General features: G+C 40.4%; 1 protein-coding gene across 1 annotated transcript in view; it reads left to right on the forward strand.

Moving 5' to 3' along the window:
* The window catches only part of cdh13 (cadherin 13, H-cadherin (heart)), a 241,863-nt gene that overhangs the window by 94,670 nt on the left and 121,179 nt on the right, over positions 1-26,014 (forward strand). The window contains exons 3-6 of the mRNA XM_088299366.1: positions 1,317-1,528; positions 11,273-11,371; positions 20,441-20,446; positions 20,565-20,717. Coding sequence (XP_088155492.1) covers positions 1,317-1,528; positions 11,273-11,371; positions 20,441-20,446; positions 20,565-20,717 — 470 coding nt within the window. The remainder of the gene's footprint in view (positions 1-1,316; positions 1,529-11,272; positions 11,372-20,440; positions 20,447-20,564; positions 20,718-26,014) is intronic.

Here is a 26,014-nt window from a genome sequence, read left to right on the forward strand (position 1 = left end):
ATAAAAAAGCATATGTTCTGAGGCGGACACTTGGATCCTTGTTGTGCTTTTGTTGTGCACTATGAGACCCACGCAGTTTCACAGCACAATGTGAATCCTTGTTGCACCTGCCTCCCTAATCAACAACACGTGTACACATCAACACTTGCTCACTTCCTGTGGGATCCCACACTCCAGGATCCACAGTGGGGGAGGACAAGGGAATAATGTTGCAACAGGGAGGTCGTAGGTAGGAGTGATTTAAAAAAAAAAAAAAAAAAAAAAAAAAACGATGGCTGTGACCGGAGTCTGTTAGTATTCCTGGCAGCATCCAGCCTTGGTCAGGCGAGACATGCTCCCCTGTGAGAAGTGAGCCTAATTCAAAGCAAATCTTTGTAATACAGTGTAAATTCCCGTCGATCACCATCAAGTTGTGCAATTTGGAATTGCGCCAAAACCTCTCTGGAGGAATATGGCTCCAAAGTTGAAACAAACTTGAATGTTGACTGGTCATTGTATGTGGCATTCGCATGTCACATGACTGTATTTGCATTTGAATGCTGACATATTGAGGTGGTTTATTATTTATTTATGTGCCAGTTTAATGAAGTGGTATTCAATAGAAATAAGGGCTTTCAACATTAATTTCTGTTCGTCTTTAAATTTAATTCTGAGAAAATTATTTCCTTAATTTGATCATCCTGTGTTTTGTTCCTGTAGTCAATTTCACAAGACAACTTATAACTAACTAATTTATAGACAATTTTCTTGCTGTGGGCAGATAAAGATAATGGCTTTTCTGCATACTTTTATCAGCCTTTTCAGTTTCATGCAAGTTAACATTTCTTAATTAGGAGTAAGTTGTGTGAGGCATGGTTCACGTCCGACATAACCTTTCGAGAATAGAAATCTCGAATGCGGTTTCTGTTTCTTGTAGGGCAGCGGCACCCGACTACTACGACTGCTACTTTGACTGACTTCCTAATTCTGATTAGTTCTTAGTGTAGTCATTTGCTTTAATCCGAAGTGCCCACATGTGTTTCTTGCAACTGTTTATCGTAAATAGCCAGTTTCAAATATAAACAAAGCAGCAGGTCATAAATATTTCTTGGGGCGCATGTGATCTCTCTTGGCACTTTAATTGCAGCCAAGGCCTTCGTAGCATGCATTCTTTGCTGTGTATTTTTGTCTTCAGGGTATCTGTTTTTCTGTGTAATAATGTGTGAATCATTTGGCAAAACCCCGAGTTGTTTTGTTCACAGGGAAAGAAGTCAGAAAAAAAAAAAAAACTTTTTACTTGATCGTCTGACATTCTCCCCCGTAATGTTTATTTGCAGTTGAATTTGATGATTGTGCTGGTAATGAAGATGTGGCCTTTGAGGTGTCTGTCACCAACTTCCACGTGGATGGGGACCTGAATTTGGTAGCCATGCAAGATGTGACGTACAGCGGGCCAACCATGTTCATCCATGGGCTCAGTGCTCATGCAGATGACACGGCAAAAGTGGACATAACTGGACTACCACCTGAATCACCGAATGCTCTCAAGGTGAGTCAACATAATGTTTAACCAAATCTTAGTGTGCGTGTGTTGAAGTGCAATAGAAAACTTGCAAACTTTCAGATGTTGATGTAAATATGTGTGTATCATGTAATATAGGCAGTAGAGATGCTTAATGGTTGGCGTTTGTCATCAACAAGAAATTTGATCCACTGCCCAGTCCATCGAAGCAGATGGTTGAAGTTATGATATAGTAATACGGTTATAACACATTTGAACTGAGGGTGCTTGGGTGACACATCCAGAGATGGGGTTACTTTGTTATGGTACTTTTTTTCAGTACTTTGTACTTCACTGAGTATTCATTTGTCAGACAGACAACATTCAATCCATTAATTAGTTTTTACATTTTAACACAAGCTTCTATATTGTTAATTTATTGTTACTAAAGTTTTGAATGGAAGACAACAATTAAGATCATAGATACGACCTGAAACAAATGCTTCCGTTGCCACAAGAGAACTCTGACCGGGCTCGGGATGGTTGCTTCCAAGCGACATGCTGAATGAAATTCTGTTTTAAGTAAAACGGCTCATTTTTTTGCACCCAAACAAAACCATTCCGACTATATTGAGGCACTTTTCATACTGTGAAGATTGTGACGTCCCTTATTCTTTTCATCGACCATCTGTGGGCCAGAGGTCATTGGCCCTGGGCCAATTTTGGTCAGTGGGCCACTTGTTGCTTATCTTGTTTAGCTACCTTTAATCGTCGAAAGCAAACTCACATTACGTGTACTTTCAATTATTGACACCATAGGAGTCTGAAACGACAATTTATTTGAAATATGCTCGAAAATGTTTGAATCTTCGCCTTTGAACATGTTGTCACCCACACACAATACATTCTCACGATTAAAATCATGTAGAAAGCATTCAGAGAAGCGTGGAAATTGTGCAATAGATTCAAAGAGAGCACCAACATTGTTCCTTTTACAGTTACAATATCCAGTGAGTGTGATAACGTTCATGTTTCATGAGCAGTCAACAAACAGTATTTTCCTTAAACATGTTTGTGTGTTTCAGACAAACGAGACACACCAACACAACATAGTTGTTTCACAGTAGCTTTAGTGGTGTGGTCTGTTGTATTCCAAATAACCTCTCAGTAGTGTACAGTACTCTTCAATGTCTGTTTGTGTAGAGAAAGTGAATTCTGTAGGCAGCAATTACAAACTCAGCAACAGTGTTCCATATTATCCAATGCCCACTTTTTGTTTAGGTCAGTCAGACTTCAGTGAGCTGATGGGAAAGTCTTTTCAGGGACTGAAGACACAGCTTGTGTTCCCTTTAGTTCCCAGAGATCGTCTGCCTGTGGTGGCGCTCTCAGTGCCCCACTGGCCTCATTTTGCCAGCTCTGCCTTTATTTAATGCCAGTCAAACTCTTTTTTTGCTTTTTGCCTCTCGCCGTGGTCTCTGCTGGGTTACAGTTACCGAGTTGCAGTCAATTCTTACCATATGGTGTTTGCCATCTGCACCTGTATGTTTCCTTTTCAAGGTTATTTGAGGTCTTGTCTTGACATTTGCACCTGTGGCACAAGGATTTTATTGGAAGGAAAACAAACTCTTGATAATGAAAGATGCGTTTAATGTGAATGATCTAATAACTTGCTTGAGTTAAAATAGGATGTAAAGTTTGTCCGTTTCTATTTTATGTCTTTAACTGAGACGCATTTTTCTGAAAAATTAGGTCAAATCATGCAACTTATTGGTTCCGTTATGCCATAATGTACGCCCCCATTAAATAACATCAAAAGGTTCACTATCAGGACACGTCACATCTCCACAAATAAGTTCACAGATATGAGCCGTTTCTGGTTACCAACGTAAGTGTTTACTGACTTTTGAATCACATTTTACTCGAGCTGTTGGTTGTGAAAAACATTCAGCAGTTTCCTCAGTGCATTCACTGTATTTTTGTAGGAGCCAGTGAGGAGTTTATTAACAACAAATCATCTTACTAATTAGATTGTTTTTTGATCTAGTCTAAGACGTTCAAAACAAATAAGTCAATGAAAGCAAAAACTGTAATATTATATAGCGATACAATACTGTTACAATGAAGCTGTTGGATCTGACATGGACATATTGTCGCATATACACAAAAAAATATATACAGTTGTTCCATTTTAACTATTTGGAACATATCTTCAGTATTACAATCCATATAAATACATGTACATTGATTCATAAGTTTAGCTTGCTTCGAATTGATTGGTGTGATTAGTGCCTGATTGTGGAGCGCAAACAATCACGTCGTTTTGTGAATGAGGCAGGGATGAAAACAATTGTTAACCGGCCCCTGCCAGAGAGCAAAAACCTCCCTCAACTAATAGCACTGTTCTCATGAGGGAGAGTGGTTGAAAGCTCACATTATTTCACCATCAATTAACATGCTCAAACCCCATTAGCTTAGAGTCTCGTATAATCGCACATCTATTGTCCCTTTCTTTATCCACATTCTGTGTTTCGTTTCCACTCCCCAGCCAACGCCTCTGCACCGTCTCAAGTGGACCATCGAACATGTGTTCTTCTTAGGCCTCAATAGCTAACAGATGACATATTTAAACAGTTGACAATAGGTTGGGTGGTTTGTCTTGTCTTTTGAGCAGCTCTGCTAAAAACATCTGGCTGAGACGTTGAGTTTATAATGTCCACTCTAACACCCTGTCAACTTATTTGGTGAGTGGGTGTTTTGGCGCTGAAATTGTTATGAAGTGCCAAGAAAAGTTCCAACCCAAATTTGTCTTTATTCCCTCTAAAATGCTGAATGGAAACATCCAGTGGTTTTCCTGAAGAAAGGTGATGGTAATTTTGAATTCCATGAGCTATTAGTTTGTTTTCAGACAAGCCCGGAGGCTAAAAAGTTTTCACTGTTGACAGCATCGTGAATTAAATGAGATCATTTGCAAAATAATGGTGGATCCATTTCAGTTTGACAAATTCATAATCCTGAGATGGACTGTGTGCTTTATTCTGGGATTTTTTTTTTTTTTTTTTTGTTGTGCCGCACAGAATAACAGTTGTGCAGAAAATGTTCTTGCCTTGTGGGGGCACAGGCAAGCATCATTCAAATTGAACAACTGATAAGGGGTGAAATAATCTAAGTCCATAAGCCTATTTATTCACCTTTTGTTATGTTTCCTTCTCTTATTTTGCAAACGCAATGATTTCAACATTCCAACGACGGTAATATTTTTATCCTGCAATGGCAAATAGATTTTTCTCTTACCCAGCTTTGAATGTTGACTAAGGCCGTCTGGGTATGACTGAGACAGAACATCTTGCACACACAGCACAATAGCACACATCGTAATCTTTTTCTGTCGCCATTCCACTCAGTTTTTCTGTTGACTGCTTTTCCTTTTGTCTGTCTTTTTCTTCCTAGATTAATTCCTATTTATTCACACCATTTGGTTTGAAGGCTTGACATTCAATAGGCTCTTTTACCATACAAACATTTCTTACAGTGTGCGGTTGGATTTATTGTTAGTAAGGAAACCAAAATGCTGAATGTCATGTAAAAGTGCGAACTGACACTACGTTTCACCATGAAAAGATTAAACAGTCAGCCATAAGTCATTCGTTTGATTCTAATTGCGTCAAATGTTTTGCTGAAGCAAAACCAAAGCAAGCAAACACGCACTTTTACTGAACTTTAGATTTCAGCACTTCCGCAGGTCTTTCCCTTTTGGTTCAATGCATTAACACACCCATGTGTCGATTGTACGTGGTCCAGTAACCATTTGTATCGACGCACATCGGCCTACCTCAAAGCTCCGAAGTCCAATTACATTTGAATAACTCATTACCATTACTATTAATTGAAGATTACTTATAGTGGGCAGATGGTAGAATCATCATTAATTCCAGTTCATTTGTCATCACCTGTGATTACTTGGAAAATCACATTGACGCAGAACTGATTAACAAAGCTAATGGAATGCTTCAATGGGACACTTTCACTTGGTAACAGATCTAAAATGTTCCTCTCCAGTTATCTGCACAACCTTGTCATTGCTGGCTGGGGTTGGCCTTGATGTTGTCCATTTCTCACCAGGACTCCAACACATTGTCAGAAATGAGTAATGACACTTCTCAATATAGCATTGAAAGTAGAAATGGCAGAATAGACAAGGACGTGACATTGCTGCCACAGTAACTCTGGACTCAGATGACAATGACTGCTTTTTGTCAACTTTTCACATGCCTGCGCATATACAATGACCAAGTTAAACACACACGCATACACTCGCGCACACATTTCATGTGCCCCCTTAAATTTGAGCTCTGGGGAAAAATGAGTCTGGAGACGCCTGAGACAATTGTTTGTAAAAGCTTTACATATCTTCTTTAAAGGGGGAGTTTGCTGGTGTAAGATTTGAATGTGCTGTAGCCTCACCAGGGCTGGAAGGTTAATTGCATTTGCAATATAATTGCGATATGATCAAACACATTTTCTAATTGCAAAGGCTGTGATTTGACTGGTCATTGGAAGCAGGGTGGAGGTGAGTGGCGCAGGCAGAGACATCAACACTGTGCTGAAAGCCTGCCACACACTGCTGCGCTGCGCATGTTCAGTGAGTTTTCTGTCTCATGAGACCTTGAGGTGAATATCTAACATGTTCTTTTTTGCCTCAGAAAAAAAAAAAGCTTCGTGAGCGCTCAAAATGCGACCTCCTTTTAAATGATTTGAAAATGGCAGCTTTCCTGACAACGTTGTCAGAGTTCGCATATTAAGAGGATATATTTGTCTGTATTTGGCAGATGTTGCGTCGTCTGATTTCATGAATGAAAATTAAGGCAGATGAAATTATGTTACTCCTCATTTAAATGACACGGCGTCGCTGACGTCTCCTTTGCCGCAGCCGACGCCATTTGTAATGCTTGCTGGATCGAAATCATCAGATTTTACTTATTTGTAGATGATTTACAAATATCTATTTAAAAAGTATGGGCCACATTTTTACACATCATGTTCCATGAAAGCAGAATATGTTGAAGAGGTAAAGTCAGAGATTGGTTTTGCATTACTGTTGTAATCTGGGTGACAAGCCCCTGTTTGGAAGGTGTGTCAACACATTCATGTAAATTCAGGAACTAAGATAATCACTGGAGATTGGTTGCTGGTTGTTCAACGGATCTTGCCAGCATTTATTGCAATTTTCCAAATGAAAAGCGCTTTTGTCCATTGGCTTTTTGGCATCAACAATCAGCATCTTAGTTTACAACCATAGGACATAGTCATTATGCTAATTGAACAAAAGTGGATAATGGCTGGACGAATGGAGGACATTTTTCCATTCAGGGTAATGCTCTAGTCACTATTAATAGTGACGCTGAACTCAGCATATTATTCTGTACATTTCAATGTAGTCACATTTCAATCACACAACAAGCATTTACACACACATTCACAGAAAATGAATTGGACACAACTGGGGTATTTATAATGTAAAACACTTAACCTCATGGTTTTACTTTGCACACGGAAGCTTCAGACGAAATCAGTGGCAGCCATTACACAAACTCGCGCACGGCTATCTTCTTTACGACATCTAAATGAAGCAGCTATTTCATGAACATTACAACACTACAAAAACACCCAATTGGTGTCATTTCAGATCAAATAAAATTATTGATAAATGAATATAATCAGAATTTGTTTCAGTTTGTTGTATTTTCTGAAGAAAAAAAATAATTACCATTATTTTAGGTGGATAACAATATCTAACTTCAATAAGATAGCAGTGCTAGCAATAAAAAGCTAGCATTAGCAATGTAAACAAGCTGTCATGTGCCACCGCTGCTACATTAGTAGCATGACTTATCGGGGATGGAGTCTTACTATAGCACGGTTATCAGTTCTATTGGAATATATAATCAATCTACAAAATCTCTGAAAGTAGGAATGTTGCTATTTCCACGTTGCTTCTGAATACATTACGCTGCCTGAGGTCCCTTTGCTCTGCTTTTGTTAGCGGGTCTTATCACCACTTGTTGTCAAATAAGGGATGGATGATGGATATTCCTCTGTAGGTTCAGCAAATCTCCTGAAGCCCAAGGTAATTGGTCAGGACAAGGCTGTTAGCATGTGCCTATGCGTGCACGACAAATGATTGAAACTGATTGGCTGTTTGTTTGTTTGTTTTTTTTGCAACACCAGACCCCACCCCTTTTTTTTAAATGACTAAAAACCAAAGTTGATTAGTAGTTTCAGTCACATCTAGTGACTGCAAAAACGCTAACAGCCATCTAATTTAGTCGAAAAAAGCCGGTGATTGACTAGCTACCAGTCTTGGGTGTATCCTTGACTCTCCAAACTCAGATGGGACAAACACTCCTGCTCACTCGTAATGCTAATGAAGTTAAATGGTAATGAAAATGAAGGATGGGGGAAGAAAACCATCCCTTTTCCTCCACCCGAGTGTTTCAGTTCCTTAATGGCATGATGGAGACCTTGGTTATCATTAGCTTGACATGTGACTTCTAAAACATGGGGCTTCTGACCTCATTTGGCTGCCAGGATGGCCGAGTGGTCTAAGGCGCCGCGTTCAGGATCCAGTCTCCCCAGGAGGCCTGGGTTCGAATCTCGAATTTCCCCATTGTGGGACTAATAAAGGCATCTTATCTTATTTACGCCTGCTGTATGTCACAGCTGAGACCTCAGCTTCATGGCTGTGACACACTCATCTCTGCCCACCGGAATCAGGTCGGAGTTCTTTCAGCCTGTGTTTGAAAAAAAAAAAAATCATCTAGCAGTTTAAGACTCCCATGTCCAGTTTAATACTTCTCTCTCTGACATTTGGAAGGTCACACCTCAACGGGTTTGGTAAGAGTGGCCATTTCAGACCTCACTATGTGTATCTCGGCTGGTTCTGGTCTGGCTGTTTATGATTACTGTTTCATTGTGTTTATCTGACCTTTGGAAGGGGCGCATGCGGTAAAACGGTTAGTGGCGTGAGTGCTCGATGGATGGAAGCCTCACCGTTACCCTCATCGTCTGAGTGTTGGCTCTGCACTAGACAAATGACCTATGGTTGTGCCTCTTACCTGATCTTTTTCAACTAGGTGTGCCAGACACACTGACAGCCAAGAACAGCGAGATCAACAGTCAACACACAAACAAAGCCTTGTTTGTACGCACACCACATTTGTGTGCGGTCAATACAGTGTTGCACTCTGGGCTATAAAAAAAAAAAGAAAGGAAGGACAAATAAGGATATCTGCATTGCAAATGAAACCACAGAAACTGCCTGCATCATTTCATCTAATATCTTCTAATGGCATCTAAACGGATCTAATTTGGCTGGTCGCCCTCGGGAAAATGTGTTATCTTAGAGTTTATGTTTTAGCCAACATGAGGACAGCACAGAGGCCAAGTTTTATTGCTCATGACATGTTCTTTTTAGGGCACTTCTAAAACCCTTTAGCCTGCCCATTAATCAGTCATTTCTTTAACTGTGTGTCGTATTTCAATTACAGTAAGGATGTCTCGAAATGTGGATGATGTAGCTGTGGTCACCGTGTGCACACCGTTAGGCATCACACTTACCAAAGCTTTGCTAACAAGCTAGTCTAAATCTGACTGATGCATACAGGTCAATATTGGGTTCGTAATTTAGACAAACTATAAATGATGCAGCTCTCAAAATAAAATTGTTGTGCAATGCTTTGCTTACAATTTGTGTGATGTGAAAAAAGCTGTTTCGTGTGACGTCATTTAATTGTAGTGTGTTTTTTATGAAATAATTCAGTGTGAGACAAATGTTTTCTTTCCTCTTGTTCACACGTTTAAAAAAAGAAATTGCCTATTTGGGTGAACTTTCAGTTGCAAGAATTGTCGGCTTACTGAAAAGATGTTCCCCTAAAATCTGCACTATGTTCACTAAAGACCTGAGTAATGTCCAGGCGAGATTTGTCACTTCCAATCATTCCAACGTGTGTGAGAGATTGCTTGAGAGCCAACCCATCCCTGAGCAGTCACATTTGCTCCCTTTCACTCAAGTAGTGACAATTTTTTTTTTTAATCCAAGCCAACAGGAGCGGATGAGCAGCGAACTCTGTATTTGCAACAGACATCACCATTAATTTAGAAATTGGTGCGTCTCACTTGCTTATTCACCAGGTCCTCGATCCTGTGTTGACATCTTAGCTTCTCCTTCCAGAAACTTCATCGAGGAGTCAAGTGAATAAATTGAGTGGCAATCAAACTTTCCTCAGTATTGCCGTTTGGTGATGGTGATGTCAATTAAAAATGATGTGTCTTAGTGTGTTATTTTCTCCGCAGCTGTGTTATTACAGCTGCAACATATCTGCCAGTCAACTTTTGTTTAATGAGGAATTAGACAATCTGATCTGGAAACATAACCTTATGCTTAGCACCGGATGGAGCAAAGTCATGTATGCAATTGTGAGCCGTAATTAAATGTTTAATTCATCCATTATCTGATCCGCTTCTCCTCACGAGGTTCGCAGCCGTGCTGGAGCCTATCCCAGCCATTGGTGGGGTACACCCTGGACTGGTTGCCAGCCAAATGCAGGGCACACAAAGACGAACAACCGCTCACGCTCACAATCACACCATAGAGACATGGGACTTGGTTGAACTCCAAATTGTTGCAACTTTTTAGGTCTGTTCAACTTTTGAGATTTCATTATATTTGAGAAATAAATGCATAATATATTGCAGTAGGTACCGGGATTCCTTTTTGGAATATATGAGTGTGTGTGTGTGGGGGTGTGTGTGCGTTTTGTCTCTGTGGGCTTGTGTCCAGGTGTGTGGACAGTTTCCAGTGTCTCTTCTATTGTGGGTTATCATCCCGACGTTAGCGGCCAGGATTCCAGCTTCCTATTCGTACGTCAACGACAGGATGTTTTTTTCTTTCACATCCAAAAGAATTGTGTGTGTGGAGAGGGGGGGGGGCATCTCATTGTTCACAAACAAACAGCAGCAGGAGGGTGGAAGATGAAATTAGTTGATGCAATTGTGTTTTAGAGAGCTACAATCTGTGATCCGCTCCTTCTGCCTGAACACAGTTTCACTTTGTCAAAACCATCTGCAGTAATTGTTACTGGTTCATTAAATCAGTAGTTTGTTGTCGATGCCAAACTGGGTTCCACAGTTTTGTTTTTTTTTTTAAATCAAATGGAAACTTGTTTGTGTCGGGAGATCAGCGTCTGTGGTTTGTGTTTCCTTCTTTTGGTCAGTTTGCTCATTATGCGAATAATAATACAACTCGGTTATCATTGTGACTAAAATACTGGCAACAAACTCCAAAAGCGAGGTGGTCATCATTTGATGTGCATTACCGTTTCATTTTCTTTTAAATATCCAGCCGACCGTTTATCACACCACATATGACTTTTTGTTCCGCCCAAATGACTTCAAATATTTGCTTCTAAATTCAACAATACACACATGCTTTGTATTTTCTGTAAGGTGTGGAATGAACATAAAATGACAGTACATAGAAACTCCAGCTAATTTCCCTTGACAATCGCCATTATTATCTTTTACCAACTGATGCAGCGAGCTCAATGGGTACTCGATTACCTCCTTGCCTCCCTTATCGAACTCCATGTTATTTTCTTCATCTTCAATAATGTGAAAAAAGAAACCACTTTCACAGTTTGCAATCCTTTTCAAATCTATAATTGAGTGCACGTGAGCGTGGATGGACATTGTTTATGATGCACCAATTGTTACTATGTTGTGTTTTTTATGTTTTAGATCCTCGGTCTGACACATCGATTGAAAAGATCCCTGCTGGTTCCTCCGATGATAGTCACTGAGAACCAGAGAGCCCCTTTCCCAAGGATCATGGGCAAGGTAAGGAAAACATGACACCAGCTCAAATTCCAATTCCATCAGTAAGCTTCATTTACGCAGAAATCCTTTTCTCTTATTTATGTTGTACGTTTATCCCTCAGGGGGGGGGGGAATCTGGACATGGTTGTTTGTTTTACATTAATTTGACGTAAACACACAGATCCAATTCTCACACATGCGCCAAAGGGATTCTGCATACAAGCCAGCCAAGCACAGACAGAAGCGCGAATGTTTTCGGTTCATTACGAGTCTCGACTCAGAGAACAAGTCCCTGTAGTTTAACCTACCACACGTACCATTTTAATCTAAATTTCATTCGCTTTTATGAGTTGTTAAGGAATTTGGGGTTTCAAAGCAATGTAATGTAAAACAACATATATCACTACGCAGTGTTCCCTTGCCACTTTGTGCTTCACGTTTTGCAGCTTCAGCGTTTCCCAGGTTTTTCCAATATATTCATTAAAAAAAAAAAGAACCGCAGGGAAAAAAAAAACCAGCCATTCCGGCAGCCATGTTGTAAAAAGACGCGTCGTTTGTATATACCCACGGTCACTCATATAAGGAGCAAGGTTCCTGGCATGAGATCGACCAATGAGTTTTTTTTAATTGTTTTCCGTTAATAAAAGTGTTAAAACAATGGACTCCATCTTGAGAAATCATGTGATGTTTACATCGATCTCCGCGTGTCACATGGCTGTAACACGGCTGATCTGATTAACAGGCTGGAGCATGTAAATGGCGCGTCGGAAACTATCACATCACAGGTGGCTAAGAGATCTTCATTTGGAATGATTTCAATAAGAAAGACAAAAAAAAAAAAAGATTTCAGGCTTCGGTAATTTAGAACTATTGTATGCTGTGCTCAGTCGCTATAGGATTGGTTCAGAGGTTTGTCTTGTAGGATATAAGAGAAGCACATGTTGAACTAATCACGGTTGGCAAATGACAGCAGATGAATGGACCAGAAAATATTTTGATACATAAAAAACAACAAGTAATACTTTGTAATGGATGAGTAAGCGTGTGCTAAGGAAAAAATAGGTCAGTGATGACACATGTGGTCCTTCACAAATTCTATAATTTGCTCAGGTTTAGGATTTGGGTAATTTGGGAAAAATAAATTCAGAAATGACCCCTTTCAAGTGTTTGAATTTAAATCTTATCACATAATCTTTTTTTTTACTTCCTATATTGCTCATTTTGAAAGTGGAAATGCGCTCCTCTACTTGACATTTTCAGACGAGAGTAAGCATGTTTCCTTTACTATAGTTTCTCTTGAGAAACTTAAAAGTATTTTTGTTTAATTCTTCATGCTCTCTGATCTATTTTTAATCAAACGACTATTTCTAAACCAGAGTGTTTTAAGGGGCCATTTACATTCTAGCTAGGTTCAAGTAAGGAAAGAGACAATCATAATTAGAGCTATCACAGAGCATTACTGCATTAGTCACAGATTGTCTGTCAGTGCATTGTCTATAAAAGTCTTCATAAAACAAATGAATTCATTTCCTTACAGAGGGTGGAAAGCAAAGCATTCGTTTAACATTTTAGACCCAGAGCAAACTTTCCCTTTGTGTGTGCTGATGATAAAATCTATAATGTATTAGTGTCTCCAGCTTGTTTGTTTCAGATAAGATGCGACATGAGAAATCTGCCAGCGCTCTCTGTGACTAATATGAAAGCTATCACATACTCAGCTATATTTATGATAATGATGCTCTGGAGAGAGCTGCAGCACAGGGCTTTGCACCTCGATTATTGTAGTGCCTGTTTGGATATGAACTGAGTTAACTAGCAGCAACCCGCTGAAGATGTGGTGACTTTTATAGATGTTTTAATTCACGAGAGGTTGTGCTAAAGGATAATGACAGTCAGCAGTTAAGTTTGGTCTATCCTCTAAAGTTCCAGCTAATGATTCAGCCTCGACATAATCGTGTGTGGCCCAGATTCCCCTTAACTATCTCGCCTTCATTTATTTCTCTTCCTTCCGTATGATTTTTGTCCCCCTTCAATTTGTCCCTCATTCTCACATACAGTACCCCCCTCCCCGTTTTACTTGACAGGATGGGCTAATGTGTGCTGGTACATCAAGTTGAAGTCATATGTCTGTGACATGCTGAAACTGATTTTCCACACCGATAGCTTCCATCCTCTTATGCAACCATTCACATCTACGAGGCAGCGATTCATTTTTCATGCTTTCGCCAATCTCGCCTTAAGATAGCAGTAAAGAGGGGGAGAGATGGGCGACTGTCATTGGACATGCGTGCGTGTTCAGCTTGGAGTGTTATGTGTGTGTATGTGATGTTGGGTCGGGGGCCTAAAGGACGGGATGATGGTGTTGTGGCAAGAGATCTCGGGAGAAGAGTTGGGAGCGTATTGTTTGTGTCACACCTCCTGCTGGCTTTGGAATTGTTTTGATAGTGAGGTCTCTTCACTGCCCTCTCTAGGGCCACCAACACAAACTGCATCCCGCAATGAAATGCCTCTTAATATCTGTCAACCATTAAGCTTTGCCCCAAATCATTTTTGCTCATGATTTGGTGTATTGTGTCGCATGGTGCCACAACAATTTTCTTTTGAAGGCACCATTGTCCCCCTCAGCCCATTTTCACTGATGGCATGACATTTTTAATAAGGACAAAATATGTACATGAGTCTGTTTTTTATAATCCCGGGGACTTAAAGCAAGGTTTTTATTAAACAATAAAAATAAGACATTATAACAGGGCTGGAGAATGAAGTGCTGCAGCTATCTAATATTTTAATATTTGATTATCCCACTGAAAATTCTGTAGAATAATTGTGTATAAAGGATATCAGTAAATTTTTTAAAGATTTTATTTCTTATGTGCATGGCAGCAAAATGTATTTCATTGTGTTGAAATAGTTTCAGTGCACAACAATTTCAAACAAATCTAAACTCAAACTTAACATTTCTTGCAAGGAAAACACAAGCTATTAATTACAAAAAATGGCTTTAGCAGCTATTGTGCAACAATACACTAGCATTTCAGCATGTAACATAATCTTAATTTTGTTTCTGTTTCTATAATGCTTTTAATGTTTTATGTAAATTTTGGATTAGTTTGTACATGAACATTTCAGTACAAAATAAATTGCATTGCTTTTTAGTGAAAAACAATATTAAAAATCATTTGTGATGAATATTAGTCTGCCAACATATGCTGTCAGATATGTGAAACTGATTTAAAAAAAAAAACTGAAAACTAGTGGTTTAAATAATACAACTCACCAGCTTTACATGATTAATGGAGACTTCATTCCAACTGAAATGATTCTGACTGAAGATATCTGATAATCGGCTTCCATATACTCCACTGCATTTATCACAAGTGTGTGTCACGGGCAGATCGATGTAAATATTCAAGTGTTTTATCAAGATTGAGTTCGGCCTGGCTCAAGTCACCTCGTTCATATACGCCAGGGGTTTCAAACTGCGGTCCCGGAGGGCCGGTGTCCTGCATGTTTTCCATCTCTCCTGGCTGCAACACACCTGATTCAAATGAGCAGGATACTTATCAGGCTTCTTCAGAGCTTGCTGATGAGCTGATCATCTAAATCAGGTGGGTTGGAGCTGGTAAAGATTGAAAAATGCAGGACACCGGCCCTCCAAGACTGGATCTTGACAGCTCTATACACCAACGAGGCCTAATCTAACTGCACAGTAATAATAATAATAATAATAATAATAAATTAGATTTGGAAGTAGTTGAGATTGTTTTAACACGAAAGCAACATCTTGATTCAAAACAAGTTCCAAATTGCTTCAAACAAGTTCACACGTCAGAGACCAGTTCTTGATGTCAAGACTGAGCATGCGCAAACCGGACTGAGCTAAGCAAAGCATCTGTTTAGCAGCTCATGCGGCGTTAATATGCTTCATTTCGCTGACAAAACACACGAGACTGGCTGTGACACGCAAAGGGGCGGCCGCACTCTTGCCTTTCGGGTCCCACATGGTGGGAGCGAAGCCCAGAAAAAAGTGGAGTCCAAGTGGAGCTGAGGGAAATATAACCACTCTCTAGCATGGTCACTTTGATTTTTTTTTTCATTTTTTTAATACTCTGAACTATCTCACTGTGTGACGGGCGTAGCAAGTTTGCGTTCATGCAGTGATTCTGTTACATTTTTCAGCTCTGCTCCAATTTTGTACGTACATCCAATCAATGTGTATGTTAAGGAGCTATTATATCAAAAAATGTCAGATATTAGTTACCATACGTTGATATTTCCTAACTATAATCTTTTTATCCTGTGCTGTGGCTCATCATTTAAAGCCGGGATGGCCGAGTGGTCAAAGGCGCCGCGTTCAGGACCCAGTCTCCCCAGGAGGCCTGGGTTCGAATCTCGAATTTCCCCATTGTGGGACTAATAAAGGGAATATTATTATAAAGAACCTTTTTTAGATTTCGTTTATTCAAATTCCCGCGCCTGTCTCCTGGTTTTTGAAGCAGCTGTAAACTTCTGTTCCTAGAACTGCCCCTGGTCCACTGTATTTTATTGTCATAGACACACCATTATTATGAATATAATAATGTGTACAATGTGCAGCTTTCATACTGGTGGGCAAGTTTCTAATTTTGGTGGCTAGGGAGGCTAAATGAGGCTCACGTTCCAAATATCACAAGTCCCAGTCACCCAGAAATATTGGTTTGTACTTCACTTTTCACAGTTTTGTGTTGCAACATATTTTCCATGTTTTGCCAGTTGCTTTCAGTTACCGCGAAATTGGTTGGCAGTAAGAGCCTCAGTTTTCCTTGGGTAACCACACGTCCACTTAGGCGATGCAAATCGAACTCAAACACCCAATATGAAATACCGGCATGCAATGTCAGCCTGAGGTTTCAGCTCACAAATAAACTTGTCTGCCTTAATGTGACACCCCCATGAAAAGATGTCGGTGAAAATGATGTAATACTACAGTTTCCTTGCAGTGCCAGATGATATCTAACACAAAACAAATATGTCCTCTGTCACATTGTTTCAGGCATCTCTGTTTGCTCGTCACCTCAGCTTGTCTTTTCTCAGTATTGGTTGTCCCATGGCTGTCCGACAGCTCCTACATGTGGGCTTTGTTTTATTTTCTTATCCCACATGTGCTTTTTGTTTTGTCTGTGCTCACGACAAGACTGCCTCTGAACAACACACAGGCTGTATCTTCTGAACGCAGAGCAGGCGCATTGTAGTGGTGAATATTACAGCATTAAATCACAAGCAGCCTCTGGCTTTATCATTTATTCTAAATTATTTGCTTAATTGTCTCTGGAAGACAAAGACATATCCAATCCCCAAACACTCCACCCACAGCTTTCATTTATTGGTTTTTTTTTCAGACTGTTAGTCATGTTTTTTTTTTTTTGTGCCAGATGCGAATTCCAAATCTTGCCTGGACCGCAGGACAAATAGAGCAGGTGGTGGTATGCAATTTGATGAGAGGCGCTTAAAAGCAAGCAAAGCAATAAAAAACAGATTTGTCAGGTGAGAACTCTAGAATAGACGCTGACCTAATGTAGACCTCTGTTTCCTCTACCTTCTTCCATTAGAAAGCCTCATTATATTGTGGCTGTCATGTGAAAAACTAACTTTATGAAATGACTTTGTTTGCATACAGACATAAAGTTGTATTGTATATCATCGTATGGTATTAAATATTTTAAAACATTAACCGTTTGTTGTTTGCATCATACGTGCAACATACAGTGATGATGACTAACATGCTTGGTTGTCTTCGATGACTGCTCTTTCATGCTCCGTGCACACCAAAACATACAAAGGTACGCCACGCTCCTCACTTGGCTCCAAGCTTGGTCATGGTCATTTTTTTTTTTTTTGTCCCTGTAGTGGTACCTGGCCACGTTGTATGTAAAGCTCTGGATGTCCACAGACGGCAATGATGATTTTCTCCTCCCTTCTTCTTTCTTCTCTTTTCAAACAACCCGCCAAGTGTACATGGTGCTGCTGGAAACGCTCTCAACCGATTTGGTGTGAACCTAGCATTAGACAAAAAGCCGTTCGGTTTGCATTGGAAGGTCTTCATGTGTTTGTGTAAAAACAGGCAAGTATGAAGGCTATTGTGCAAAATTAATTCTGTAAATGATCTTTCTCTTATATGGCGCCTTTCCACCTATTAAGGCCCACAAAACGCTTCACGCTGCTGCTACATCTACCTACTGATGACATACCACCAGGTGCAACTTGGGCTTCAGTATCTTGCTCAAGGATACTTCGACATGGTCACAATGGCCGGGAATCAAACCCACAACCTCTAGCCTTGGAAACGACTACTTTAGCTCTAAGCTACGCCGCCCCTGGTGTGGCCTTTTTCCACAATGTGCATTTTGCTGAGCAACCTCCGCATAGTCTTGTTGGTTTTTCAGTCCCTCTCGCTTGTAGTCCGTCAGGCTTGTTGTGATAGCAGGAAAAAAGCACAGCTGATTCATAATTAGCGACTCATTCACATCATGTTTTGTTACCAGGCCCTTCCAACTTGCACTGTGCTGCTCATTAGTTCGGAATCGGAGGACAAAACTCAGCACACACATTCTTCCTTCTTTCTGGGAGACTCACCTCAACAATTACGACTCCAGTATGTGCTGAACCTAGAACGCAATTGCCAGCCCTCACTAGCTAATCATTAGGGAGAAAAGCAGCTTTATCCTAGCATATAGAAATGTTGCACCGGGACATATATATATATATTTTTTTTTTTAATGCTTAGCTCAAGATGTTCTCTATTGATTGCTTTTTCATCTGGAATTTATTTATTTTCCCTCAAATAATGACAGATACAAATGCGTGCACACACACTTTGTTAGGATCACAGGAGAACTTTCATGGCTATGAAATTCATTCACAGCTGCCTGCATCATCTCAATGGGTGCAATCACAACCAGAAAGAAGGTTACTAGTGTACAAAGGGCTTCGGTACTCATTTTCAGTATTTTTGCAGAACATCAACTCACTTCTTGCCATTTCCGTGTAGTATCTACCCCCCATTGCCTTTCATGTCTGCTTAGCAATTAATTTGAGCTGATAGACACGGTGCATGGTGGTGGTGGTGAAGGGGGACTCGTTCCCCTCTTTCCCTACAGTCACCGCCCCGCTCACAGCGGAGACATATTCAGCACAGACAAAGCCGCCGGATGCATGTGTCGTTGCCAACGCCTGCGTCAGTCAGTGTGTACACTTTGTACTAATTTGTACTGTTAGTGCTCTCTCCCACTAAGCATCTTGTAATGACTCCAAACTTCACCCGACTTTTACTTCGGCGTCACCTGAAGTTGCCGTGTCGTCAGCTCTGTAATTCGTTCACATGTCATTTAACACCAGCATGCGTTATTTTGGTGGTGCTGCCTCCCTGCAGGTTTACTGCTGAGCCATCTGTGAATCCTTCATTTGATTTGCTGCCTTTCCACCCTGAATTCCTCAGTCACCAGGTGCCGACTACTGTCGTGTTAATAATAAGGATGTTTGTTTGTGTTCATTGGTGGGCACAGGAATTCAGTGTTCATGCCCTCACAAGAGCATATCACTTCATGTGATGTACACCATTAGTAGCGAAAGAGAATGAAGTTGGAGATTGACGGTCCCACTATTCTGGTAGAATATTCAGATTTTGAGCACAACTCGTTTTATCAAGACTGGTTGACGTCCAACTTTTTAAAATGATCTTTCCCATGGGAAATCATGTAAAGTGAATAAATTAATTAGAGGTTCAAACTGCCATTAAACTTTATCAACTTCTCAGGCAATGCTTTAAGTCGTTGAAAATCTTTGCTGTAATGAAAATATAAAAAATAAGTTTACAATTGTAAAATAAATAAAATCTATATCTAATTAACGCTTACCAATCTCGAGTTTGTAAGAAAACACGTGTTAATGGGCACATGCTTGGACATAGGACAGCAGCCAAAACATCACGAAAGACACAACACATGTATTGTAGCGATGAGTTTTTATTGCAAGGCGAAAAAAATCAAGCATTTTAGATATTTGCCTCAATGTCTCGTGAGACGGAACTCTCACCAAAAGCCAGCGCAGCAACCTTCTGCCTTCTCTGAAGTGCTTGACGACCGCTTCTCCCCCTACGCCTCGCCCCTTCCGCTTCTCAATACAGTAATGAGCCATTGAATTGCAGTCTTTCCGATACATTTTATTTTAATTCAAATTGTGATTAAATCGCAGATGAATTTATTCGTTCGCCACTACTCCGATCATAAGACGTTTTCTTTAATCCCATTTTTCCTCTTTGCCTCACTCATATCATTCCATAGTAGTGTCCTAAAATCACATCCACAACCACACCCACACGGGCTCACACAGAAATGAAAATTTAAGTTGATTTTAACGCTAACTGAGGTGACGTTTCATGTTAGTTAATCATGCAGAGCATGGTTTGGACTCTTAAGTTTTGTTTGACTTCTGAAGTAATATAGTTTTTTTTCATCATTCTCTAAACCAGGGATCATCTACTCTTTTCAAAGTGAGAGCTACTTTTTGGGTGCTGATTAATGCACGAGCATCCTTACATTTAATTACATGCTATTCTTAATAATTAACTCATTCACTGCCATTGACGGATAAAGATGTCAAAAATCTTTTTTTTTTTGTGACTGGAAGTGAATGAGTTAATAAGGCTCATATTATTAGTAATGATCACAATTATAAGCCAGAAGGATTTAACAAGTTGTGAAACTGATAAAGATCAATATGCAAGACTTTAATTCGATAAATCTCTGCAAACTCTGCAAGTGTTTTTAAATAATCAGTTTTACAGCATTCCTATGAAACCACAATGTCCAATCACTGATGAGCATTCTTTAGAACAGGCCTGCGGGCTACTTTTATGGTCATCGGGTGCTACTGTGTTCCTGCAGACACCATGTTGGTGACCCCTGCTTTAAAATAGCGATTCAATTTTGGGGGTTCGAATTATGATTTTTGTCATTCTGGCTCACGTTTGACACTGTATGAACGTAACATTCTCCCCCTTTCTTTTTTTCCCCTTTTGACTGGCCTGCTCATGGATGGTGCTGGCAACTGTAGTCTCATGTGAGTACATCTATCAAAATGTATTTCTGTAGACACAACAAATATAATGTGGCAAACGGCTTGACTCGAAAGACAAATGTGCCAAGCTCTGACTTGCTGTGTGTGGTTTGGCCCGCAGGTCATTTCAACAGAGAAGTCGTGGGACCATATTTTCCGACTGACGGGACATGGTGCTGACCAGGACCCCAAAGGTCTCTTTACTATTGACATAGACACAGGAGACGTGTCAGTCACTCGCTCGCTGGACCGAGAGGTTATCGATTCATACCAGGTCAGTAATATTGTGCTGTGTCACATAATCGTCTGTAAATTAAAACTTCAAATATTGCTTTTGAAATGGTTGAATATCCATGTTGTCTATATTTGGTGTACAGTCTCACCAAATTAAGATTGAGGAAATGAGGACAGTGCCATGTTGGCCCCCCTTATAAAAAAGTTCAACTAAACGGAGATCACTCTCCTCAGCCTCCCTGGCAAGATGTATTTGGGGTTTCTGAAGAGGAGGGTCTGCTGAATTTTGGATTCAGGAGGAGCAGTGAGTTTTTTTTCCCTGGCCGTGGAACAGTGGAGTAGCTCTACACTCTCTGCCAGGTCTTTGAGAGTGCATGAGAGTTTTTCCAACTAGTTTCCATGTGTTTCGTGGACTTGTAGAAGGTGCTTGACCGTATCCCTTGGTGAGTTCTGCGGGGGGGTACTTTGGGTCCCGAACTCCTTTATATGGGATATTCTATCCCTGTATGATCGGTGTCAGAGTTTTGTCCACATTGCTTGGCGGTAAGTCAGATTTATTTCCACTGAGGGTTGGACTTCGTAGGGCTTCTCTTTGTCATCATGTGTCTTCAAAAGCATTATCGGCAGAATTTCTAGGTGCAACCAAGGCTTTGAGGGGGTCTCTTTGGTGGTACTGTGGACTCCATTCAGCAGTTGATAGTCAAGTGTGAAGTGGGTGAGATGAAAATTAGCACCTTCAAATCTGAGACCATGATCCTCAGTCAAAATAGGGTGGAATACCGTCTTCAGGTCGGGGATGATATCCTGCCACAAGTGGAAGAGTTCAAGTATCATGCTTTACAACTGAGGGCAGGATAGTGCAGGAGTTTGACAGGCAGAGTGGTGCAGTTTCTTCACTAATATGGATTCTGTATCAGTCTGTCATGATGAAGAAGGCTCTAAACCAAAAGGAAAAGCTCTCGATTTAAGAATCAATGTTCCTACCTTCACCGCTGGTCACGAGCTGCGGGTCATGAATGAAAGCGCAAGATTCCAAATGCAAGCAGCCAAAATATTTCCTTCCCAGGGTGTCCTCAACATAGCTATGAGAAGTTTTGTCATCCATTAAGAACTCAGACTCGAGCTGCTACTCCTCTCCAGTGAGAGGAGCCACATGAGGTTGCTCGGGCAACTGGTTACGATACCCTCTGGACGCCTCCCTGGTGAGGCGTTTCAGAGACATCCCAACAGGGGGGGGGGGCCTGGGGATGACACGCTGGGGGGACTACAGTGTTCCTCCCGATTGCCAAACGATTTGCGCTTTCCCCAGAAGAGCTAGACAAAGTGGCTGGCATTTATTGCATGTTATTTATTTTAAACATCAACAATGGAACAAAAGGTGATACATAGAAGAACCTCACTCCTGTTTTGTTGAAAATTGATTAGTTGCTGCCAAATGGTTGACAAGATGAAAAAAAAAAAACATGCCCTTTTTGTAGCGTTCTTTTCAAAAAGCTTTTTCCGTTGAATGCAATGTGAAAAAAGGGTAGCGGATGTGTATAGTATCTTTTTAAGTGCCCCAGTTGATCCCAACCATTCATTATCCAAACCGCTTATCTTCACGAGTGGCGGGCATGCTGGAGTCGATCCCTGCTAACTTTGGGCAGTAGGCGGGGAATACCATGAATTGGTTGCCAGCCAATCGCACGGCACACATAGACAAACATTCACAGTCACAATCATGGAGAGGGACAGTCCATCAATCTTTGTTTTCTTTTTAGTGGAATAAAAGGTACTGGTAAAAAGCTTGTCGTTGTCTGTTTCATGTTGTAAATTGGACAAACAATGTGACGGGGACCACCTCAAAACAAAGATATTACCACATAATCAAACGATTTCACTTGTCTATCTGATTGCTGCTGATTTGTATCAATCTCAAACCTTGAATAATCACAGTCAGTCCAATTGTAACTGCAGGATGAGCTCAAAGGTTAAAACCAAATGAGGGCATCTGGAAGTGCCATTAGTCTGCACATCAGCAGAAACTCTCCTGTGGTTGCACTCCGCCTGCCATTTCATAAATATTTAATATTTGGCAGGTGTTAAAAACCACATTGGATGTGTGAGTTATCCTGCACCGCTTAAAAAAATGCTTCGCAATGTGATTAAAGAACATATATATATATTTATAATTTACCTTATGGAAAGACTGTTGTGAAATGGACTATATGAATAAAGTTGTATTGTATTAAGATATGGGAAAGATGAAATGGAAAAAATCACTTGTGTTAAACTGCAAGAATGCTAAACTTAGCTTGGCATAGCTTGAGACATGCCTGTTGTCAGCACAGCAGAGACCTAGTTGGAGTTAAGTGATGTATTGTGAGAAAATGTTTTCCATTAAATAGGCCTTAACATGGTCCTTGGGTCCTACAGCGAGCCGCCTGAGATACGTACTCTGCGGCAGGCGAGCAGTGATACGCCTTTCCCTGGCTGGATCTTACACCCACAACACCAAACAACAAAAGCTTTACTTGGTTCTTTAATTTGGTGGGTGAGCAGGCACTCTAGAAACCCAATTACAGTATTTGTAATAAGTAGAATCCATGCATCCATTATCCAAACCGCTTATACCCACGAGGGTCGCAGGCGTGCTGGAGTCTATACCAGCTGTCTTTGGGCAGTAGGCGGGGTACACCCTGAAATGGTTGCCAGCCAATCACAGTACACATAGACAGATACCACTCACACTCACAATCACATCTTGGGACAATTTATGGCGTTCAATTAATCTTCCAGGCATGTTTTTGAAATGTGGGAGGAAACCGCAGTACCTGGAGAAAACCCACACAGACACAAGGAGGACATGCAAACCCCACACAGGAAGGCCGGGGCCAGAATCGAAACGTACTGTGAGGCGGACATTTTAACCAGTCACCGTTCCCCCCAAGAAGTAGTCTAGAAGTATATTTTCAACAATACGTCCCATTTAATAAAGCATTGCTGTCTGTCTGCAGGCGTTGTAAGAGCACATCTTCAGCTTTGTGGTTGCTTCTTGAGTACTATTCAACACATTGTGGCTTCACCACTTAATATGGTATTAACACCTTGCTTCGACTCCTTGAGATCAGACTGGAAATTATTCTAAGAAGATTAGAGCCTTACTTTAGAACGACATGATGAAGAGATTACTCACGATAAAAGGTGTGCTATTACAGGAACCACAAACCAAAGCTCACAAAACCAACAAACCACTGAAAGGGTAAACCTTTCCTGCGGGTGCACACACACACATTCAACACAGATAGGCATCACTTGTGCCCATGTTAATGAGAACTTAATGTAATTTATTTTTCTTATTTAGATTAGCGAATGGTTAAATAACTATTAGGAAAGAAGATAAGAAGTCAAAAAGGGATGGCATTGGACTTCTCATTCAATTTGGGTGTTTCACAGCATTAGGAGAAACGCTGTTCTGAAATTAGACATGCATTACACACACACACAGTCATGTGTATGTATAAACGTGGGTGTGTGTGTTCGTGTGTTTTATGTTTTGAAAAGTTTTAAAATCGTCGTGTGTATCATCCAAAAATGTGAAATACTTAAAAGTGTCAAAATATCCATTCATGATATTTGTGAAAAAAGTGCTATCCTACCTTGTGATGTCCTTTGACAGCAGATCTAAGACGCACCCGGCTCTGCCTCAGATGTGGTCTGCCTGTCAAACCACATCATATAGTGAGGAGATGCACTCATACAAATCATCATCTGAAATCGAACACTTTTAACCATCGTTGGAATTTGACGTCTGGCTTTGAAAAGGTTTATGAAAGGTTCTCTGTGAAACAGGTCCGCATTGTTAGCTTTCGTTACCCAATGTTTCCCACCTAGAGTATAGATTATGTTCAGACTATCCTTTCACAAATTGACTGTTGTTCCTCTCACTCTAATCTGTTTTCCATAATTGCCTTTTTCACTACGTAGAGAGCAGCCTTGATTGTTTTAGTGCCTATAAAAAATGAATCATTTATTGCATGCCGTTGTAAATGGGAAGCTATTACTTACTTTTACTGTTTTGCATATCTAAGGGTATGCTTTTAATTCTAACAAAACCAGATCAACTGAGAATTGGGACCCCCAGTTTAATTCGGTTTGAGTTACCGTGCGTTCTCTTTGATCACAAAATGCAGTGACCTAAAGTTAAGGAGCAACAGAAATGGAAGTATGGCTTGTGCGATACGCTGAACAATTTGAGAAGATTGCCGTCTTATTCACGTTGGCGTCGATTCAATAATCTAAAATAGAAACTCCTTATTAGATATGGACGTCACAAAAAGTATTGGGCAACCCAGATGGATTGCAAGTGTTTTAGCACGCTTGCTTATTAATACTCGCTCACAAGCTTCTTATTAAAATACAAAATAAAACAAATATAACAAAATACATATTGTCGCTCTCCCTTGAAAAACACGCATGTCCAATTTTGTAACTTAAAAAAATTACGTTAATGGGATGTCTAACAGAAAAAAAACATTCAAGTAAAAATAATATAAACCGAAAAAATGGGCAGAAGTGTTTTTCACGTGCCAGCGACGACGTGCAAAATGCAACAAAGAAGGAACAATACAAGAACTGACGTCTTTGCAGGCAGGATTGGTTCATTTCCAACTCAGTGTGAATCTAAGTAAGAGTGATTGTCTCTCTTTAGATGTGTGCCCCTGAGATTGACCGGAAAACAGTCCTGGGTGTATAAATTCCATCTCCGTGTGACTCTCAACGGGACGAGCGAAAGAGAAAATGGACAAATTGAGGCTTCTGTCAAATGGCTTACCTTTGATTAATAGAGGGCTACAGTAAAGTATATGATTTTCATTAGACATTGACACCCTTCCAATTTGATGATTACACCTGAATTACAATAATAGAAAGTTGTTATGCATACCAATTTCATGTCCACTCTATTTGCAGTTGCTACTACTGCCCCAATCCTTCTCCTGTTTTCTGCTTGACTGGAGCACAATTTTCTGGGCTTTAGAGTTCACTACACGCTGCCCTGCACACAGGGAAATAGGCCTAGTGTGCACTTAGTCCCTGTATGTGGGCAATAGATAAAGCACAACACACACACACCTACACACTACTCATTCCGTTGTTAGTGTGTACTGTCTATCACAAGGTCCCAGTGCAAACAGGCCTGTCATTATTTATGAAATAGTGTCATGATGGTCTCATGTCACATGGTCTTGGATCACTGGAGCCACTAATTATATATTAGTGTGTCTTTACCTTGACTTTTTTCAGTTTTTCAAAATGGGTTCTCCATTGTCTAATCATTTGCATAACAACTGTATAAAT

This window comes from Idiotropiscis lumnitzeri, chromosome 6, assembly GCF_059441095.1.
Source record: "Idiotropiscis lumnitzeri isolate Australia: NSW breed Sydney's pygmy pipehorse chromosome 6, RoL_Ilum_1.0, whole genome shotgun sequence".
In the NCBI taxonomy this organism is placed as follows: domain Eukaryota; kingdom Metazoa; phylum Chordata; class Actinopteri; order Syngnathiformes; family Syngnathidae; genus Idiotropiscis; species Idiotropiscis lumnitzeri.